General features: G+C 41.3%; 1 protein-coding gene across 2 annotated transcripts in view; it reads right to left on the bottom strand.

The window, feature by feature from the left end:
* The window catches only part of KCNQ5 (potassium voltage-gated channel subfamily Q member 5), a 364,357-nt gene extending 345,170 nt beyond the window's left edge, over positions 1–19,187 (bottom strand). Inside the window, exon 1 of one of the 2 annotated variants that reach the window (XM_058176378.1) lies at positions 18,442–19,187. In XM_058176378.1, the coding sequence (XP_058032361.1) occupies positions 18,442–18,824 (383 nt within the window). In that variant the 5' untranslated portion in view covers positions 18,825–19,187. The remainder of the gene's footprint in view (positions 1–18,441) is intronic. The other variant, XM_058176369.1, reaches the window with a different exon arrangement.
* Positions 19,188–22,827: the final 3,640 nt, after the last annotated feature.

Raw genomic sequence — 22,827 nt, forward strand, 5'->3', positions numbered from 1 at the left:
AAGTATACTATGGAAAGCAACAACCCTTAGTTTTCTTATGTAATAATAGTAAAACACATCAATAGCTTCAAAGAAAGATGAGCTTAAGAATTAGGAAAGAAAGGAAAGAAAGAAAAATAAATTATGAAGAAAACAAAAATTATGCCAAAGCTGAGCTTTGACATAAAATTCTAACCTCCATAAAACATGTAAAAACATTTAATCCCTTGTTCTACGTTAAAATTTAACGCTTCCTCAGTAAGACAATGTAAAAATGAGAAAGAACTATATCCAGTTATCACAGTAAGTTAAATTTAATACTATTCATTAAATATGATTCAGCCACATATTGATGTATATAGATGTATGATTTTTTTGCTTTTGTGAGTGACCACAGACATTCAGATTATTATCATATATGATATGTTGAAAAGCCTGGAAGCTTTTGTTTTTAATATGATATGACTGACTTGTTTCTTGTGTAGAACATTCCTGGTTCGCACCTAACAAAAAATAGCAGCTTACTGCATGTATGCAAGTGGTTTCCTGAAATCCCCTTATTTGTTTCTCCCAGCAACTTTATATAATTATGAAAAAGTCTGGGACAAAATGGAACCCAGAGAAAATGCCTGGAACAATTTCTAGAGAATTAATAATATCTTTTTAGAAACAATTTTACAACAAGGAATATAACTATAATGTTACTAGGCCTAAAATTCTAAACCTACAAAGTTGATACACAAGGTGTATCATGTCCTATTTCTAATGTTCATCATCACAACAAAAGCTTTTTTCAATTCTTAAGTCAGCTCAAAAGCAAATTTAAATGGAAAAAATTAGAAAACTATGGAGGAAGATCATTTAGAAAACAATATGATTATTTTGATATTTAATTCACTATAGAAATAATCCTCACTATAGAGATAAATCATAATTATCTTGATCATTAACCAAAGAGGTTGGAGTTGCTGGCCAGGTTGGCAGTTGAAACCCCTAGACTGTTGGTCATGGGGGATTTCAACTTGCCATCAACTGGCTTGGCATCCTCGACGGCTCGGGAGTTCATGGCTTCCATGATGGCCATGGACCTGAATCAATTAGTGGACGGCCCTACCCACATCGGGGGAAGCACTCTAGATCTGATTTTTGTCTCTGGCCAGTGGTCGAATGATCTGATTTTAAATGATTTAGTTATCGAGCCTTTGTCATGGTCAGATCATTCTCTTCTTCGTCTGGACTTTCGGACCGCTACTTACCACCGCAGGAAGACGGAACCAATACGTTGGTTCCGTCCCAGGCACCTGATGGACCCAGAGAGGTTCCTGATGGAGCTTGGGCCGGTTCCCGAGAATCTGGCCCACGGCATGGCTGAAGAACTAGTTGCAGCCTGGGAACAGGCCGTGGCTGGAGCTTTGGACCGTGTCGTGCCTTTGCGGCCTCTGACCCGGCATAGGTCTCAACCAGCTCCTTGGTTCTCCGAGGAGCTGAGGGAGATGAAACGCCGGAGAAGACGCCTAGAGAGCGCTTGGAGATCCAGCCGTTCTGAGGCTGACCGGACACTAGTTAGGTCCTATAGTAGGACCTACCTAGTGGTATTGAGGGATGCGAAGCGTTCTTACGTTTCCTCCCTCATTGCGTCGGCAGATAACCGCCCGGCCGCCCTGTTCCGGGTGACCCGCTCTCTCCTTCAACAGGAGGGGCGGGAGGACCCATTACAAGGGGGTGCTGAGGAGTTTAATGGTTATCTATACGATAAAATCGTTCAGCTTCGGGATGGTCTGGATCAAAATTGGGTAGATCCAGACGAGAGGTTCGAGACACGTCTTGTTGAGACAGTTTGGGATGACTTTGACCCTGTGACTCCCGAGGACATGGACAGGTTGCTGGGGAGGTTGAATGCCACCACATGTTTACTGGACCCGTGCCCCTCCTGGTTGGTGCTGGCCATGCAGGAGGTGACACGAGGCTGGCTCCGGGGGATTACAAAAGCTTCCTTGTGGGAGGGTGTCTTTCCTGCTGCCTTGAAAGAGGCGGTGGTGAGACCCCTCCTCAAGAAGCCTGCCCTGGACCCAGCTGTTTTAGGAAATTATCGTCCGGTCTCCAACCTTCGCTTTACGGCGAAGGTTGTAGAGAGTGCGGTGGCATGTCAACTACCCCAGTACCTGGATGAAACTGTCTATCTAGACCCGTTCCAGTCCGGCTTCCGGCCCGGTTACAGTACGGAGAAGGCTTTGGTCGCGTTGGTGGATGACCTCTGGAGGGCCAGGGACAAGGGTTATTCATCTGCCCTGGTCCTATTAGACCTCTCAGCGGCTTTTGATACCATCAACCATGGTATCCTGCTGTGCCGGCTGGGGAGTTTGGGAGTGGGAGGCACTGTTTATCGGTGGTTCTCCTCCTATCTCTCTGGCCGGATGCAGACGGTGTTGGCAGGGGGCAGAGATCGACCCCGAAGCGCCTCATGTGTGGGGTGCCGCAGGGGTCGATTCTTTCACCTCTCCTGTTCAACATCTATATGAAGCCGCTGGGTGAGATCATCAGTGGCTTTGGGGTGAGGTACCAATTGTACGCTGATGATACGCAGCTGTACTTTTCCACCCCAGGCCACCCCAACGAAGCCGTCGAAGTACTGTCCCGGTGTCTTGAAGCCATACTGGTCTGGATGGGGAGGAACAGGCTCAAGCTTAATCCCTCCAAGACGGAGTGGCTGTGGATGCCGGCACCCCGGTACAGTCAGCTGCAGCCGCAGCTGGCTGTTGGGGGCAAGTCATTGGCCCCGATGGAAAGGGTGCGCAACTTGGGCATTCTCCTGGATGGGCAGCTGTCTTTCGAAGATCATTTGACGGCCGTCTCCAGGAGAGCTTTTTATCAGGTTCGCCTGATTCGCCAGTTGCGCCCCTTTCTGAACCGGGATGCCTTATGCATGGTCACTCATGCTCGTTACCTCTCGCTTGGACTACTGCAATGCTCTCTACATGGGGCTCCCCTTGAAGAGCACCCGGGGGCTCCAGTTGGTCCAGAATGCAGCTGCGCGGGTGATAGAGGGAACGGTTTGGAGCTCCCATGTAACACCCATCCTGCGCAGACTGCACTGGCTGCCTGTTGTCTTCCGGGTGTGCTTCAAGGTATTGGTGACCACCTTTAAAGCGCTCCATGGCTTAGGACCGGGTTACTTACGGGACTGTCTGCTGCCATCTTCTATCTCCCAGCGACCTGTGCATTCTCACAGAGAGGGACTCCTTAGGGTGCCGTCAGCCGAGCAATGTCGGCTGGCGGCTCCCAGGGGAAGGGTCTTGTCTGTGGGGGCCCCCACCCTGGACTTCCACCCTGTGGAAAGAACTTCCCCCTGGACTTCGACAACTACCTGACCTTCGGACCTTTCGCCGCGAACTTAAGACTTATTTATTCCGTCTTGCTGGACTGGCTTGATTTTTAAAATTTTTAGATGATTTTATGGGTTTGTAATCTTTATTAATTTTAAAGGGTTGATCGTATTTTAATATTCGGCCAAACTGAATAAGTTTTTTAATGTTTGTTTTTAATAGTGTATGTGGTGTTGTTGTGTTTTATTCTGGCTGTAAACCGCCCTGAGTCCTTTGGGAGAAGGGCGGTATACAAATTAAAATATTATTATTATTATTATTATTATTATTATTATTATTATTATTATTATTATTATTATTATTATTATTATTATTATTATTATTAAAGATGTCATGATCTTACTTCAGCTTTCCTTTGCTTTACAAACCTGCAAAGGTCAGAAATGTGAGGATTTGTCACAAAGTCTCTTATAACTGCGAATGATCACTGTATGAGGCAGTCGCTAAGTGAAAACTATCTATCTGAGAATGCAAAAGCTGTAAGTTATCAAGTTCTACTAGCTTAATAGCCAGCATTAAATATTTCAAAGTTCCATCTACAATTATACCTCAAATTGTCTTGAATGGAATCATTTTACATTGTCCTGGGAATTTAAAATTTAGAGCAACCAATAAACATTTTAAATAAATAAGCATGTAACGTACTAGAGATATAACCTGATAGCTGGACAGTGTCCATCTTTTATTTGTACACAGTCGTTTTTTCTAATATTGCAAACTTGCTGTAATTGGATGTAATTCCCTTCTGTTGATGTTCCTAATCTGGCATAAATTCAAGCATAATATCATTTCCATGTTTTCATTCATACAGGTATTGTTTATTTTGTACAACCTGATTTCTAAGTGTGCACGTAAGATACAAAGTAAGGAGAGAGATAAAATTATGTCCAAAATATACATTAAAACTGTGTTGTTATTGTTGTTTTAAAACCCACACAAATATACCAATTTTTTGTAAACAAGAGTAAATCAGCAGAAGTCGGGGTTTACATATATGCATTGTCCTTACCATTCAAGGATAGGTCTTGGTTCCCAGTGTGGGAATTCAGTTATTTTATGGATTAAATTTCTCTCGAGCTGCTAATGAGAACCCAATGATCTACCATCCAGAGCAGTTGTATCCATCCTGGCCCCGGGAAAACTAGTAATGTGGCCCCACAAGATTTATTTAAAAAATAAAGGAAGATTGTTATTTATATACATTAACTGTATCATATATTTTATATGCAGTCCAAGACAATTCCTTTTCAGTCAGTGAGGCCCACGCAAGCCAAAAGGTTGGATAATCCATGATATAGAGTGTCGGGAAGCATTCTTATTCACATACTCCTTGAACTACATTTATTTACGTAACTGAAGTTTAACCTGTATGTAGCCTTACTTCCTAGAAGTTTAAATGACTCAGAACTCAAATGACTTATTCACAAGAACAAGATTTGTTTTCTGCAAGCACAACACGTTTTCCACACAGTAGCTTCTCCAGCAAATGTTCTATCAAATATAGAAGCTCAGATTAGGTTTATATAAAGGAGAAATTATGTTTCATAATTCATAGGTGGTTTTTTCCATTAATGAATCTCTATTTACATGCCAACATTAAACAAAAAAAAAAGTCTAGCTTTAATATAGTTGACTCATTTAACCTTTTCCTGAGCAGTATATATTTTTCAGATAGAGAGCAAGCAGAGCTCTGCATCCATTAAAGAAAGAAATAATTAACTCCAAAAAAAGTTATGAAAATAATTTAAAATTAAATATGAATAAGTGATATTTTTGTCATTACCTACATATTTTAGAAATACTTCCAAGAAGTAATTTTTGAGAGAACATTCATGTGTCTTGTCTTACAATATAACAAGATCTTCCCTTGCCTTTTCATGTGCTAATACTTATTAAGATAATTTTTATCAAGTTCCATACTGAATTAAAACTGAGAAAAGGTAGCTTTCATTCCATCTCATAATGATACATTTAGCTTCAAAACAAGAGGAGTGAAGTATTAATTTGATGCATTAAGCAAGAAGAGACTGATTGCGATGATATTAACCTTGAATTTGCATTTCAATGTTTTGTTAGGCTTTTATTAGCTGCTGCTTCCCAGGGTTCTTAAAATGTGATGATAAAAGATACAAAATGAGCAATAACCATTGAAAGAGACATCTGACATCTCCTGGACTACTAATTTCATTTCTCCTGTTAAATATTTATTCTCCCTGCCTACCCTATAGTCACCCGCATGGTTCTTTGGCATATAAAACATTCAGCAATATCTTAAAACAATATATTCTTTATAGCTAAGACTAGGAGAAGCATCTTCCTCCATCCACCCACTCATGTAACTTCACTCTGAAAGAAAATTAAAAATACAAGTACTAAAAAGAATGCTTGTAAAAATACAGCAAGCTCACTAAAGAATCATGTATAATTTATTTGTCCAAATTGGGTTCCCAAAGCAGCTTGTATACAATGACTTGAACAACAGCAACAAATTTGACACACACACACACACACACACACACACACACACACCAAACCAGAGATGATAAACCTGGACTTTTTATTATTTCAATGTAAAAATTATATTATACATTACATTATCAGAAATTATACAGTAAATTCTATGTAAATCAAATTAATTCAATATTTTCCACATTAAACTTAATCGTGTTTTTATAATTTCATGCAGGAGATAACCTACCAATGTTCATGAAATGAAGCTTCACGTTAAAATAATAAATTTACAAAAACATAGAATTGCATTGTTAGTCAGAATTCACAAGAATTAGAAGTGGTTTAATCCATACTATGATACTATTTTGAGAATTTTCAAATCAGTTCATTCTGGAAAATATACAGTACATTGAAATTTCCAGAGTTGCCAAAATTTCCATTTGCAATTAAAATTGGCATTCATTTCCTACAGTCAATTATCTAAAGGTACCTGGCAGTCTTCTCTGTTATGTGGTGCTGCTGTGTCATTACTTCATTCGATCCAGAAATTTATATTTCAACAGTTTTAACATTGTTAAAGTTGTCTTCAGTTTAAAAATCAGTGGGGAAAAATCTGTTTTCCTAGTACTTACTTGATAACATCAAAATGAAAAATCCTTTAGACTATTTAAAAATTCCAGCAATGCCTATAGCACAAATCATCAAATAATCATAAGCATACGATTCAATTTTCATTTGGTAAACTACATCTGTAATACTAGTTGTATGCATAAACTTTTCAAAATGCTCTAGAAAAATTTGTCTTCTGTAACACTATTTTACAACTAGGATTCTTGTGTGAAATTCAAGGTGAAACTGAACACTAGTAAGTCACCCCAAAAAATCTTGGCATGGAAGACTAATATCTGTGTCTCATTCTCTTTCAAACCTTTTCTCCTAATAGTTCCTTTGTTCTAGCACTAGGTTGAAGTTTTTCATGTGGATTAACATTATAATTATTAAGTGGATGATTATATAATTATTTAATAGCAACAAAAAACATGTTCATAATTCATCATCACATCAACAATTCTATTGTTGCCTCCAAACATGAAATGTCATAGATACAGCAATTGATTCTGGGTATCTGGAAATTCACAGGAAAGCCCACAATTTATTCTAACCAAGCCCCCCAAAATTACATCTATTTATTTAGAAAATGTATTCCCCATCTACTCATCATACTCCCATGCTCCAATCCGAGGCAAGATTCATTAAATTCAACTCATTATTTAGCAAAAAAGAATCAATTGTGAACTTTGGTTTCCAGCAAATATTTGAATTGTTCAATCCATTAGAATTGTCAAATTTCATTGAAATAAATACAGAGATTATCTGCTATCCTCTAAATCGGATGTCAGCAACCTGAGGCTCCGGAGCCACATGTGGCTCTTTGGGCCCTCTGCTGTGGCTCCCTGTCAGCTGGCCCTGCCCCTTGCCCTCCCCTCCCAGTCATTCCTCGCCTGGCCTGAGAAGGTAAGGGCAACTGCGGCGGATGGAGAAGCAGCCAGGGAGAGAAGAGACAGAGAGATACAGAGAAAGGGGGAGAGAGAGAGACAGACAGACATAGTGAGATACAGAGAGAGGGGGGGAGGGAGGGAGAGAGTGATGTCAAAAGGGTTTTGTGGTTCCCAATGTTTTTTAACAACTGGTTCTCTGTCCTAAAGACCGACTGGGTAGGTGTGGCTAGAGGGTCATGTGACTGGTTGAAGTGAGTGACATCGAGTTGGCCACACCCACTGTTTTGTGGCTCATGGTGTTTTCTTTTCTGTGGGAAACGGGTCCAAATGGCTCTTTGAGTGTTTAAGGTTGCAGACTCCGGCTCTAAATTCTGTTTCTTAGGGGAAATTGTGTGTTAGGTTTATTATCAGTGAATGGAATTTCTGAAATCTGTAGCATCTTCTATACAAAGTCAATACACCAGATTGAAAGGTAAGTTTTAAAATGTAATTGTCTGAATGTTGTAAATAAAAGGACTGATGCCAAACGATAGCTCCTGTCCTTCCATATTCCACCCAGTCACAGATCAACTATTTGCTTGTAAAATGTCCAGTTCTGTAAAAACTATAATGGTTTGGAAGAGACAAGAAGAGAATGGGAGACAGGAGGAGAAGCCACAGATTAGGCAAGGTTAGATAAGAGGCAACCAAGCCCAAAGGAATGGGGTGTGGCAACTGACTCAAAGGGACCCTCCCTAGTTTTTTAGGCTGAAAAGTCTATGAGGCAGAGGTGTACTTTCAGACTTGCAAACGTCTTTTATGTCACCTTACAATAAAGTGTTGTGACCGAGGCCCAAGTAGTGATTACCAAACACAATTACTCCTGAACAAACTTATTTTATTAAAACAGCTGAGAATTATTCATTCTCAGCTTAGTCCAAAACAAATTCTTTATAAACAGTCCTTTGGCCTTATCACCAACCTTTGTTGTCTTTGGCAACCCGCCAAAGGCTTTTCTTGGCAAAAATCCCACGAAGTTCAAGAGACGCTGACAAGAAGCCCTGGAATCAACATTGCTTTTCTACAAAGAACCCAATGGCTCATTGCTGCTGTTTTAAGCCTTATGGGAGTGGTCAATCATCTTCTGGCCTTACTCCCGAGTCATCCTTTTTGCTTCAGCTGCTCTTGCCTTCTGACAGCTCTTCTCATGCATGCACTAGGAAACAGGCTCCTCATGTTCCTTTGCCTCTCTGCTGTCCACCTCTGGAGGCTCCGGAGTCCACGCATTGCTCCCAGATGGCCCTGGCCCCATCTCTGCCTGGATAAAGAGCCCTCGTCTGGGCCTTCCCCTGATTCCAGGACTGGCCTATTGTCCTCCCCAGCCTCCTCACTCTCCAACTCCGCTGCCAGCTTCTCAGGCTGCTGGCAGACCACAACATAAAGATGAAGGGATGCTGTGGCTCAGTGGCTAAGATGCTGAGCTTGTTGATTGAAAAGGTTGGCAGTTCAGCGGTCCAAATCCCTAGTGCTGTGTAACGGGGTGATCTCCCATTACTTGTCCCAGCTTCTGCCAACCTAGCAGTTAGAAAGCATGTACAAATGCAAGTAGAAAAATAGGCACCACCTTTGGTGGGAAGGTAAGAGTGTTCTGTGTGCCTTTGATGTTTAGTCATGCCAGCTACATGACCATGGAGACGTCTTTGGACAGAGCTGGCTCTTCGGCTTTGAAACGGAGATGAGCACCGCCTCCTAGAGTTGGGAATGACTAGCACATATGTGCGAGGGGAATCTTTACCTTTACCTTACAATAAAGACTTAGTACTTCTCAGTGTGTAGTTCTTGTCTGGAGCACCCTGCAAAGTTAACAAAAAGTGACTTAAGATTGCTATAAAAAGAAGTTTGTGCCATGGAGGTAATGAACCAATTGCAGGAGAACATTATCCATCTCTGATAATGTCTACTAAAGAGGCTCACTGGAGGCATCCAACCTGGTAAACCCCAGCACAAAAAGCTTGGTAAATAATGTGGGGGAGGCAGGTCATACCTCCTCTTCTGTGTTTGTCAAAGACTTTTCAAGCAGCTTGGAGGAAGTTTCCGGGTAGACAGCTTCAGAATATGATACCCGTTTGCCCACACTATTTCCAGCCTGGAAAACTGTTTCTACATAACTAGGGTCCTTTATGAGTTGTTTCTCATCCAGCATATAAGCATTTTAGCTAGTGCTGTGAGGCAAAGCTTCACTCAGGACGTCTTTGATGAGTTGCCATAATACAATTCTGCCAGAAAAGGCTAAGAAAGAGTCCAAAGAAAAACGAGATAAAGCAACATGCATGCTTTGCTTCATATTTAACAGGAGTTAAGTAATAAATAATAAGGAGCCCTTATTACTTAAAAGGCAGCTTCGAGAGGTTCTTTATTTAAACGTTTGCTGAAGTGAACCACGTCCTCAAAGCTCTCTAAGCAGCCATATTATAGAATACATTATGGACCTATAGTTAGGTTACAAATCAAATGGGCTGCATGGAGAACACTGGCAACAATGGCAGCAACCATTTGAATTGGTTGGACTGTTGCAACTAGACCATATGACACTATAAGAAAAAAAGACACATCAAAATTCAGAATGGGGTTATGTGAAATGATACTAATTACTGATTAGTAATGAAACATAAGATTGCACAAGGTTCAGCTTAATGATAATAAAATAAACAACAAGTTTAAGTAATAGCATCAAAGAGACACTACCTAAAATTATGACAATAATACAACAATAGAAGAAGGCTGGTCAAACAGGTAAGAAAGTTAATATAAGATAATTCAGTGGAAACAAATACAGATTTTATCAGATTGTTTCTTCTTCTTTACATTTTTTATCACTTTGGATGTCGTGGGAATCAGATTGTTTAGATACAATAAATCCAATAATGTTTGAGTTTAATGGTTTACTATAAGCAAGCACACATTAAGGAAAATTATAACAAAGGGGAGATCACATTTTTATTATATTAAGTTTTAATTAGCCTTCATTGGCCAGTGTACTTTGAATTGTAAGTATTCCTCTATCATGAAATTCGACCAAATGTATGTGCTGTTCCCTATGTTCCTCTCTGCCAAGAATCTGAGAAAGTACTCCCCGTACCCCAGATCTCTCTCTATAGTAGGGCTGTGTCAAACTCCCAGCCCACAGGCTGGATGCGTCACATGCTGGCCATGCCCACACCTGGTTTAGTGAAGGGGGAAATAAGTCCCAATACGTCACGTGACGCCGTCATGACAAAATGAGTTTGACCTCCCTGCTCTATAATGTTTCTAAGCTTCTAGATATGGATTGTGCCTGTATCTTCATAGAAGTCTAAAAAAGTCTGGAAAGCAAAATGAGTAAGTCTCAGCTTTACTCCAGACATTTAAAGATCTCTACAGTTATCCTGTTTTACCTGTAGGAATTCATATATATCTATTCTGCACCTTAAAAGAAGTTTAGAAGTATCTACTATTTAAAAGATTATTTTAAACCATAGGCAAACTCAATAACTTTTACATCTTTTTCATTTTAAGGAGAAAACTAAGCAACTAACATTGCTAAAATGTTATTAGTAGTAATAAATAGGGTTTAACATTGCTTAATTATGTTGAGAATAGACAAAAAGATGAATTTTCTGAATTTATGAAAAGTTGAATTTAAAGAAAAGCAGAAATACCCGGAAATATTTTCCTTGACTCTGCATTGTATTTATTAACAGTAAAAATTAGCAAATTTAGTGATCACTCATTCTTATTTTTCCTCAAAGTTATTTTACAATTATAAATTAATGTTTTTGCTAAGACACTATTTACTAAGTAATTAACATTGCTAACGCTGTGTTTTCTAAAAATTTAACATTCTAGAATTCTGTAAAAACTGTATATTGTATATGTGCCCAAGCACATACTTTATGATGACTCATACAATTTCTGGAGCATTAAATACTAACAGAACATATTCATAAGCAATAATGACAGAGATATGTATAAATATGTATTGATCTGTGAAATGATCTAAAATAGTGATGTCTAAAGTGAATTAATTCCGTTTTCTATAAAGTGTGTATCTATTCAAAATTAATTTTAGGTATCTCAATAGTAATGAGCACCACAGTTAAACATATACAGTTCATCAATGAAAAAAAAATCCTACCTGGATATTCATCCTCCACAGTGCTTTTAAAGTGTCCCACTAAAGCAGTGGGACACTTTAAACTCACGTCGTCAAACTCACGTGTCAAACTCATGTCGTGGTGGTGGCATCACGTTACATATTGGGATTTTTCCCTTCGTTAAACCAGTGTGGGTGTGGCCAGCACATGACACATCTGGCCCATGGGCCGGGAGTTTGACAGCCCTTCACTAAAGTAAGTGAATATCTGTGCTAAAGCTATCAGCAACTAAGCAACAGTTCAAAATCTATACTATCAGCTGAAAAATAGATGGAAAACAGTATTGATTACAGAAGACCACAAAAATATTAAAGATGCTATAATACTAAAAGCAGTTATCTGGCAATATTTCTCAAGTACCATCCTCCATAAATTCAGAATAGCAACATAAAAGCCTAGTAAACTACACTCGGTGTGAGCAGCAATACAAAATACCCTTGGCTAGGGTGAATTTTCTATTAAGTGGGATTACAAACTCAAGAGTAGTGATGCATTCAATCTGGCATTTAATAAAAATTGCTTAAGATGAATTTGTTGAAATCTGTCCATTTCATTGAAGCTCTGTTATTTTCTCACCACAATCATTGGGGACTCAGTACGGAATGGGTAAAACTGCAATTAGGTTGAAAATTAAGCATTATTATAAAATCTGAAACAATGCTTTTATAATTTATTTATTTATTAAATTTCTATGTGTCAGTCTCACTGATACAGTGACTCTAGAAGGCTTACAATAAGGAACGAATCCAAGTAAAGTATTATTTTCGAACCCCATTATATGAATATCCAAAAGATTGTGTAATCAAATTATTCCGTTTTCAAATAAGTGAAATATTAAATTGAATGAAAACTTAATAGTTTTCATTGAATTTAAGGTATGTGTACACTTCAAGAACAATTACTAATTTTAGCTTTAGCTAATGAGTATTTACTACAGATGCTCAAAATTGAAATTGCAAAATTGAAATGCCCCTTTCTTATTTCCTCATCCATTTTTTTTTACTGATTTCAATTTGCATTCATACATTGTAGTCGTAACATATGCAGTAGAACCTCTGGTCACAAACGCTTCTGACCATGACCAAATCGGGTTCCGACCAAAAAATTCACAAAAGTTTTGAATCTGGCCTTAAACATATACTCGGGTGGCGATCAAACACGGCCGCGGCTGATTTCCCCTTCCAAACCATTTTTTTTGTTAAGCATCAATTTTTGTAAGTGGGAACTTAAGTTCAGATCATGACCAAATTGGGTTGCGACCAAAGTTATGGAACGAATTATGGTCGTGATCAGAGGTTCTACTGTATATAGGTTGCAAATATCCAGATAACCTCCATTTGGAAGCAAAGGCTCTTTGAATCTCTTTGTTGTCATATTGTGATTATTCAGACTTTTGCAGGCCAGATACAATGGTTTGAAGAGGGCTTTGAGTCAGTGTTAGTGGCACTGGGCTTGTGGCAAAATTTGAGAAGTATTTTGTAACTGCTCCTTCCAAGGGCTGAGAGAGAATGGTATAAAGATCACAAAACTAGCTATATGCCTAGAGAGGGACTAGAACTCATTGTCCTCTGGTTTCTAACCCAGTGGCTTAACTACTAGAAGTCTATTAAAATACCTACAAATCAGTACATATTTTACAGAAGAGAGAAAACTGTAATAGAAGACAGAGTCAAGGGACTAAATAAATTACTGAATGTTATAGTTATCTTTTAACCATTCATAGCTACTTGAAGCCTGAGGGAGTAGATTAAATACATTTACTTTCAATTACTCGCTTATTAGATCCTTTTTGCTTCTCATTTTTTCTTGCTGCCCTACAAAGGAGCTAATGTTAGATTTAATAAAATCAACTCAAAAAAAGTAGTGAAAAATATGCTTTTATAGTAATTTGAAACATGCTTTTTTACACCAGAAATTCTTAGGTTACGAAGTAAAAACTTTATTGGTATCCTAAAAACATTCAGATTTCAATACTACTTCTGGATGTTAATACTTTCAGATAGTGACAAGGTACATATTTTCTACATTACGATAATCAAAATGCCATTTTATGATTTCTAACAACTACAGATAGTCCTCATTTAGCAACCACAATTGTAATAGGAACCTGGATTGTTAAACAAAGGGATAGCTAAGTGAAAATTGTGACTGTGGTAACAACTTTACTTTCAGCTCTCCTTTCCAGACCAGGTCATTAAATCTGAGAATTGGTTGCAATATTACTTTTTCATCACCATCACAACTGTGAACAGTCAATCTACAAAACAGTTATTAAACAAGGACTATATATATTTTCTGTAAATATCATTATTTCAACTGAAGCAGGTGGATAAATAGGTATTGAGAGTAACTTGTATATGCCCTCTCTCAACAATTGTTCCTTTAGCTAGGATTTGGACCTAAGTTATCACCCTCCCTCCTCTCATAGAAGAATAAACAAAATGTCCCCCAAATATTTAAAGGTTAACCTATGTTATTAAGGAATGGCTGACGGAACAAATTGCCAGGTGAAAATTACAATAAAGTACAAAAGTAGCTATTGTAAGACACTAGTTTGTTGTACTTTGAGATAATTTCTCTTATACTTGAGCGCACAAAACTACAACACATAAGAGCTATTCATTCTTCCAAGATCATCTACAGAAAATTAGGAGCACATATGGTTAAGTCTGACAAGCTACAGTACATGCCTTGTGCAGTCAAGACAACAATTCTTTTCAACATTCTGACAAAAAAGAGGAGAAATTCAAAACTGATCAGTTTTACCAAAACAAACTAGTAAGCCCACCAACAATTAATGTTTTTTTTTGTATATCATAGACAAATATCAATGTCCTGCACATTTAGAAATGGAAGAGATGCCAGTGGTGTTACCTAGCATTCTGCATTTCTGCAATCACATTTGAAACAATAGTAAAATAATTCTTCAAATAGAAACAACACTTCATTGATTTTTTTCTCAGACTGTCATGTTCATATTAGTTGCAGAAGTAATTTGTGAATTATAATGTTTTCTTGAAGACCTGGCATGAGTGACATGATTAATGGAAGTAGAACAATATAGTTGACATTACATCATTGTATTTCTCATAATTTTTCTTGGATGTTATTATTCTTGTGCATGATATTGCCACTGCTAAATTGATGGGAATGGAAAGTGCTCAACGTTTACTGGAATATCACCTTTCTCAAGGTACAGTGAAAATTGTAATTTGTCTACAGTCAAATTACTATTAAGGACAGGCATTTAAGTCCTTCCCATATAGATAAAGATTTAATATTTCAATAGAAGAAATGGTGAAAGTAAAGTACTGTCTGTACATTAGAATACAATGAATAAATGTCAGGTCTTGAGCATACTACCCAATTCAGCATTCTGTAATAGATGGAACTAGAACTCCCAATATATCTGAAATACACACCAACACTTCATATTGAGAAAGGCAGGCCATGAACTTCAATTTAGATTTCTTTTTGAAAAGAAGTTCACTAAGTAGCTTTACACTACTATCTCTACTTCAGTTCCTCTTTCCATAAAAAAAAGTATACATAGCTAATACATAGTTATTACCATAAAAGTAAAACTGATTGAATGGAAATATATACTTGCAAGCAAAACTTTAGGCACCTCTGATAAAATTGAATAGTTCACTGAATCCCTAAGGCAGGGGTGTCAAACTGGCAGTCCGTGGGCTTGATGCATCACACACAGGCCATGCCCATCCCAGCTCCGCAAAGGGGGAAAACGTTGCGATATGTCACTTGATGGCAACATGATGCCATGAATTTGACACCTATGCCCTAAGGGAATAGAAGATGACATAATTCTTTCTGGACATTTGAATGCTATTGTTCTGAAATAAAAAATAGTGAATATGAAAGGTACAGGAATCTGAATCTTTAATGAATAGTTTGTAACCCCCCTGAAATAACAGCTTCCACATATTTCTTACACTGTATTTTTTTTTAGATTTTTTTCCCCTTCCAGTCTTCCTTGCAGAACTTTTCTACCTCAAAAATATTCCTGTCTCCTTGCATAAACTTCATGTTTGTGACCTTCCTACAGATTTTCAATTATATTCAAGTATAGAGACTATAAAGGCCATTTCAAAACTTTTTTTTTATTGTTAGTACTTCTTGATCAATTTAGTTTCAAACCATTTCCTTCAAACTCTTCAATTTCTTCATTGATCGTTGTTTTTAAGATATGTTAACATTTGGATGAATCATTTTTTTTGTTCCACCCACACAATATTTCTTGTGCCACTCTGCCCCATAACTCCAACATTTTTGTAATTGTTGTATAAGTAATGCTGTGGCATGGCCTTGTGGACAGCAGCAACCCCAACATCAATTAAAATTTTCAGCAGGTTATTTGCATTGATCTCTGGGGGTTCTGCTTTGCAGATATGGCCAGTTTTGGGAGAAGTTTACCAGAGATTTTTCTTTGCCCAACAGATCTTTCATTGACTTACATAATCTCCTGGATCTTCTTTTCTGAAAAATGTTCCCCACAGTTGAAATTATTTAGCTGGAAAATTTGGAATTATTGTTGTTGCTCTTTTTAAATAACCTTTCCTTGCTTTCTAAGAATGAAATATTCTTTCATTGCTTAGAGAAATTCGTGATTATTAGACAAACCATTGCAGCCTGACAGCTTAGAAGGATCAGAATATTTATTTATGGATGGGGTTGTCTTTACCTAGCTAACTGTAGGCCTGATGAGTCAATCTTTTTAGAAGCCTTCTTAGCAACTTTTAAACCTGAACCAACTGGATGACTGTCTACATTTCTCTATATCAGCCATAATCTGTTTCCTTATATTGAACTGTAAGCAACTTTATGTATTCAAATTTGTAAAAATTATGTGCTGTTTCTGTCATGTTCGTCTTGGAATTCTTAGAAATATACCATTAGATGAGGAATGTCTAACTGTAGACTTTCAGTTTAATGACAAAGATTTTGTCTTAGGCCTAGAGGAAACTAGCATTGCCCTAGATCAAGTCACACTTGACTGTCTGATTTATGCAAGCCCGTCTTAACAACTTGTGGAATATAATGTCACAAGTCAGAACCATGGGAATGAATCTGGGTCCCTATCACAAAGTAGCAAGTTTATATCAAATTATTATTTCTTAACCTTCATAACATGATCAACAATACGAGAAATAATATTTATTTATAGTTTTAAGGATTGCTGGTAGATTTTGCTAGCAAACTGTTTGATTATGAGAGTTCAAGGATGCCTATTAAATGCTATTATTTCAACTTCAGATACAATATTCAATACAAGATTATTAATACCAGTCTATTTTACAGGCCATAGGGCTACGGAAATCTGTTGGATGATTTCACTAATTGAGGTATTCTAGTAAGTGCTATTATAGTTGGAAGTAAAATAAGAATTATGAAGAAACTTATACGTTATTTTAAAAACTCACTATTTTAGTGAAATATTTAGTGAAATATTCTAGTGAAATATTCTACCAAACTCTCAGAAATGACATTTATGATGTTTGGTATGTTCTATTCTTTCCACAATTATGAATTATTCAGAATTCAGAATTACTTCTTAATCCTCCAGTCTTCTTTAACAATTATTATGATTGTTCTAATAAGATACCAATCCCAATCTCTTTTTTAGCCATTTCACTACATTCAATTGTTCCAGAACCAAGGTTTTCCCTTCATCTTCTTTGCTGGGCTCCATTTGTGTCTTATCTTTCCATCCCAACTTTTAGATAAAGTTTGTTTACTTCTGAAGAATATTGAAGGTTTTTACACCTTTATTACCTTCACAATATTTTACTTTTCAATACTTGCAAATGTTGTTTCTTAGATAGAAGAGCCATTACATGATTCACTTCTAAGCACATTTCAATGTAGTTCCTCCCATTTTATTGTCACTGGATAATACTGGCATTCTTCTATTTTCAGCTAAATGTCATTTAACACAATCAAGAGCCACATCAATATATCGCAAAGAACTCTGCAATGGGGTTTTCTATACATACCAGTACATACATTAAAATGAAAATTCCAAAACATTTGCAAAAGCCTCATCTAAAGCGTACTTTCACACTTGACAGATGATGATGCAAAAGCCTCATCTAAAGTGTACTTCCACACTTGACAGATGGAGCCCAATTCTCCATATGCTCTTTGCAATAGTCCACTTTATGATCAATAAATTAAATTCAGGTGAGTGTGAATAGGATTGCAGTTTTAAAGTCTTAAATTGTCTTAGGTTTGGGACTATTTTTGGCTGTGTTTTTATTTATAATTTAGATATAAAGGCCAGGATTTTAACTGTAATGTTCTCTATCCTCCCCTCCCTTTTTTAAAAAAAGGAAATACAACCACAATCACACCTAACGTCAAATACCTCAAAGATACTTTAAGGATTATGACGTATAGAAATGCCTTAAGGTGATCAAACCTGCAGAGTCATCCAAAAGGAATAGGTGCTTTACTCTGTGATTTCTAGGTGCTCCCAAATCAGGTTTCTGTCGCCCAATCACTAGTCTTATTCACTGAATTTTAAGCAGGAGACAACACGTTTCCTCCACATGTAAAAACATCTCCTCTTTTCTCACCTAGCCTTTGATATATTTTCTTATGTGGAAAACCGTGAAGGAAGAAAAGACAAGACCAGAAGCAGGATATGCCTTCCGATTAGCAGCACTAAGATTCTCTGCATAGGGAAGCACCCGGTCACGTTTCTACAGAATTCAAGGGATGCTCATTTTGCAAGCGCCTTAAAAAGGGCTCCAGGGCATTCCACAGCAGTAGGATGCGCCTCACCCCCTCGCGCGCCAGTGTCCCTCGCCTTGGGCAAGGCACTCCCCCAGGTCACTCTTCCGACAGGTGGGGGGCTCCACCCACTTCCCCACCCATGTGGCAGACACAGTCATCGCCGGAGCGCACGCGTCTGTCCCCGACACCCGTGGTACTCACACGAACGCGTGATAGATGAAAGCCCAGCCTCTGGGTCTCTCCAATACATTGTAGAGATAGTTCTGCAGCTTCCGGTACTTGGCGTTCCGCCGGTAGATAGGGTTGCTGCTGTAGGAGAGCGGTTTCCCCAGCAGGCTCATCCGGGCTCCTCCTTGCTTGCCTCGCCGGCTCTCTCGCAAGCCAAACCCGCCACCGGTGCCCAGGAGGAGCAAGCCGTCCCCTCGGGAGGGCGCCGAGTTCAGGAGCACCCTGCTCCGACCGGACTCCACATCCTTCATGCCGCTGCTGCTCCCGCTGCAGCCGTAGCGCCCCGCCGAGCTGCTCTTTAACCAGATCCCGGCGGAGCCGCCCTTGTCATCTCCTCCGCTGTAGCTGCGGGGCATGGCATCACGGCAGGGGCAAAAGCAGCGGCTGTGGTGGTGGTGGTAGTGGTGGTGGCGGTGGCGGCAAGCGGCGCGGGCTCCCGCTTGGTTGGGGATGTGAGGCAAGCAGGTTCCTCCTTGGGCTGAGGCAAGGAAAAGGAGGCGGTCGAGAAGAAACTGTGGCTGCAGCTGCCTGGCGTTTTCCCCACAACTCCCGCCAAGGAGGAAGGGGGCAGAAGGAGCCGTGGGGGCCACCTTGGTAATCCACAGCTGAAGATGTGGAGGCTGAGGGGAAAGGGGGGGGGGAGAAAAAGCGCTCACACTCAGCTCTCTTGGAGATTCCCGCTTGGCTTCGGTTTCCTTCAGTGGCTTCTGCAACGCTTCATTTCCTCAGCTGCCTTTCTCTTTAATTGAGAAACTTTGGAGTAGAATAAGGTACCGAGTTCTCCTTAAAGCAACAGAGCGTTGCTCTTCCCTCTCCGCCTAAGACGAGGTCCAGGGCCACGGTTGACACCAGGCGAACGAGGAACTGCTTTGAAGAAAGCCGGGGTGGGAGGCGAGGAGGACGGCGGCGAGAAGCCTGGCCGCCTTTGACTACAGAAACTGTTTGAAAAGGAGAAACGGACAAAAAAGAAAAGAAAAGAAAAGAAGGCTGGAGAGGCTCCTGCTTCGATCCGCGGCCGGTTCAGTAAATTTTGCTACGGCGAGGCTTCCCGGGTAGACAGGCAAGCTGTTGCCTCTCGTGCAAAACGCAGGCGATAAGTACTCGCAGCTACCGAATAAACCGGATAGGAGGAGCAAGAAGGGGGCGCAGAGGAGGCTGTGCCCGGCGCGTGTCCGCTCCCTCGTGCCAAATAGCAGCAAAAGATACAAAGAGAGGCAAGTCAGCACCGCAGGAAGGAACTCTCCTTCGAAAAGTCATTAAAACCTCTTCGAGTCCAGTCGTCGCAGCAGCTCCAGTTCGGGGGGGGGGGGAGTGGAGAAACCGATCTCGCAGCCTCGGACGTCGACGGTTACGAATTTTGATCATTAAGCTTGTCTCTTTTGAGTTTTAAGTGCTCCTCCATCGGGTTATGAGGGTCGCGTTAGGCGACAAGCACCCTTTCCTTATGCCTTCCCACTGCCTCCCCCCATTCTGCCAAAGCTGGAGAGAAATTACCGTATGCGTAAAAACGCACCGGTGCGAAATCCGCCCAGCAAGAACGGAGAGCGGGAGGGATCCCCTTTTGCCTCCTCCTGCGCACTCTCGCCAAGTTCCAGAGAAGTTTCAGCCAGCTCTGAGGCGAAAGAAAGATGCGCCCGCGGGTGGGGGGAAGAAACCGCTTGACCAAGGGGAGAAGAAAAACAAACCCCCCAAAACGGAAACCTACGCTTCCAAAGAGGCCGCGTCTCTTTTCTCGCTCTTTTCCCACGGCTGGAAAACGAGCCCTTGTGAGGAGCCCTGCCGTTTTCCCGCTCTTCTCTTATTCATGGCGACACGCGCTTTAAGAAGCAGGTGGCTTTGCGGAGACCCGCCTCCACACCCACCCACCCTTATTTACATTTTCTCCGACCGCACGACCTCCCCGGCCCTCCGGATTGACTGCGAGAGCCCCGAGGCGATGCGCGGGGTCGCTAGTGGGAGCCGCTTCCGTCTGACTCGCAGCGACTCCCTCGTCGCTTCGGCGCGAGACAAAAGCACTGAGCGGGGACGCGGGTCGAGTCAGTTATCCTCCGTCAGAATATCCCCACCAAGAAAGAAACCAAACCTCGGGGGAAGGTGGGGGAAAGATAGTATAAGTGGAAACCCAAGGAAACCCCCGAACAGAAGGGCCTACAATTCCCCCAGCTTCAAGCCTAGAGGCTGGCTGGCTGGCTCTTCCTCTCCGCCTAAGACGAGGTCCAGGGCCACGGTTGACACCAGGCGAACGAGGAACTGCTTTGAAGAAAGCCGGGGTGGGAGGCGAGGAGGACGGCGGCGAAGCCTGGCCGCCTTTGACTACAGAAACTGTTTGAAAAGGAGAAACGGACAAAAAAGAAAAGAAAAGAAAAGAAGGCTGGAGAGGCTCCTGCTTCGATCCGCGGCCGGTTCAGTAAATTTTGCTACGGCGAGGCTTCCCGGGTAGACAGGCAAGCTGTTGCCTCTCGTGCAAAACGCAGGCGATAAGTACTCGCAGCTACCGAATAAACCGGATAGGAGGAGCAAGAAGGGGGCGCAGAGGAGGCTGTGCCCGGCGCGTGTCCGCTCCCTCGTGCCAAATAGCAGCAAAAGATACAAAGAGAGGCAAGTCAGCACCGCAGGAAGGAACTCTCCTTCGAAAAGTCATTAAAACCTCTTCGAGTCCAGTCGTCGCAGCAGCTCCAGTTCGGGGGGGGGGGAGTGGAGAAACCGATCTCGCAGCCTCGGACGTCGACGGTTACGAATTTTGATCATTAAGCTTGTCTCTTTTGAGTTTTAAGTGCTCCTCCATCGGGTTATGAGGGTCGCGTTAGGCGACAAGCACCCTTTCCTTATGCCTTCCCACTGCCTCCCCCCATTCTGCCAAAGCTGGAGAGAAATTACCGTATGCGTAAAAACGCACCGGTGCGAAATCCGCCCAGCAAGAACGGAGAGCGGGAGGGATCCCCTTTTGCCTCCTCCTGCGCACTCTCGCCAAGTTCCAGAGAAGTTTCAGCCAGCTCTGAGGCGAAAGAAAGATGCGCCCGCGGGTGGGGGGAAGAAACCGCTTGACCAAGGGGAGAAGAAAAACAAACCCCCCAAAACGGAAACCTACGCTTCCAAAGAGGCCGCGTCTCTTTTCTCGCTCTTTTCCCACGGCTGGAAAACGAGCCCTTGTGAGGAGCCCTGCCGTTTTCCCGCTCTTCTCTTATTCATGGCGACACGCGCTTTAAGAAGCAGGTGGCTTTGCGGAGACCCGCCTCCACACCCACCCACCCTTATTTACATTTTCTCCGACCGCACGACCTCCCCGGCCCTCCGGATTGACTGCGAGAGCCCCGAGGCGATGCGCGGGGTCGCTAGTGGGAGCCGCTTCCGTCTGACTCGCAGCGACTCCCTCGTCGCTTCGGCGCGAGACAAAAGCACTGAGCGGGGACGCGGGTCGAGTCAGTTATCCTCCGTCAGAATATCCCCACCAAGAAAGAAACCAAACCTCGGGGGAAGGTGGGGGAAAGATAGTATAAGTGGAAACCCAAGGAAACCCCCGAACAGAAGGGCCTACAATTCCCCCAGCTTCAAGCCTAGAGGCTGGCTGGCTGGCTGGCTTCCTCTCCTCCCTTCAGTATTTTTACAGGGAAAATATTTTCCGTAGCTTAGATCTTGCTGTCCTTTTTTGCTTACTGCTGCTAAGGCTCAGCCTGACGTTGGCTTCCAAATGTAAATTGGGCAGACAAGCCTGCCATCCACAAGCAACTACATGTTTAGAAAAGAAAGCAGATCAGGAAATGATGCTGTGACAGCAAGTGCAGCCAGGGATAGATGAGGTCGCTCTCCGCCTCCCAGTCCAATCCCTCAGTATTTGACTCAAGCCGGGTAACCTTTCTGAGCCCTATTCTGCCACCTAAGGAGGTTGCTGACTAGTGCTGTCCTTGCAATTTTAATGTGGAACCCCTTAAGGAGCATATCCATATTCATATCCGTGGCTGTTTGCCCTCCTGCCACTTCACCCGCAAGCATTGACAGGATTTTTTTCCCCCAGCTGGGCATTATCTTCTGAACAAGTGTCCTAAAGTAGTTAAACTGACAAGTCACAGCTGCAGAGGAGGGACCCAGAGCAAAGCAGGAGGGTGGGGTTAGTAATGAACTATCTTTAGTTCCTACTGCAAGAAAATGGCAGCACTGCTAGCAAGTTCAGTTCTTTTCCTTGTGATAGCCTTGAGCAGCCTTAAAGCCATAAGGGAGCAGTTAGAAAAACCAATCCTCTCTTTGTGGAATCATTTACAAATGATAAAAAGTGATGCCACCAGAAGGCCCATGTTGTTTAAAGCAGTGGAGAACTTTTAATGTATCCGTTGGTAACCAAACCAGTATAGTTCAGTTTAGAAT

This window comes from Ahaetulla prasina, chromosome 1 (genome assembly GCF_028640845.1).
Source record: "Ahaetulla prasina isolate Xishuangbanna chromosome 1, ASM2864084v1, whole genome shotgun sequence".
Classification (NCBI taxonomy): Eukaryota; Metazoa; Chordata; class Lepidosauria; order Squamata; family Colubridae; genus Ahaetulla; species Ahaetulla prasina.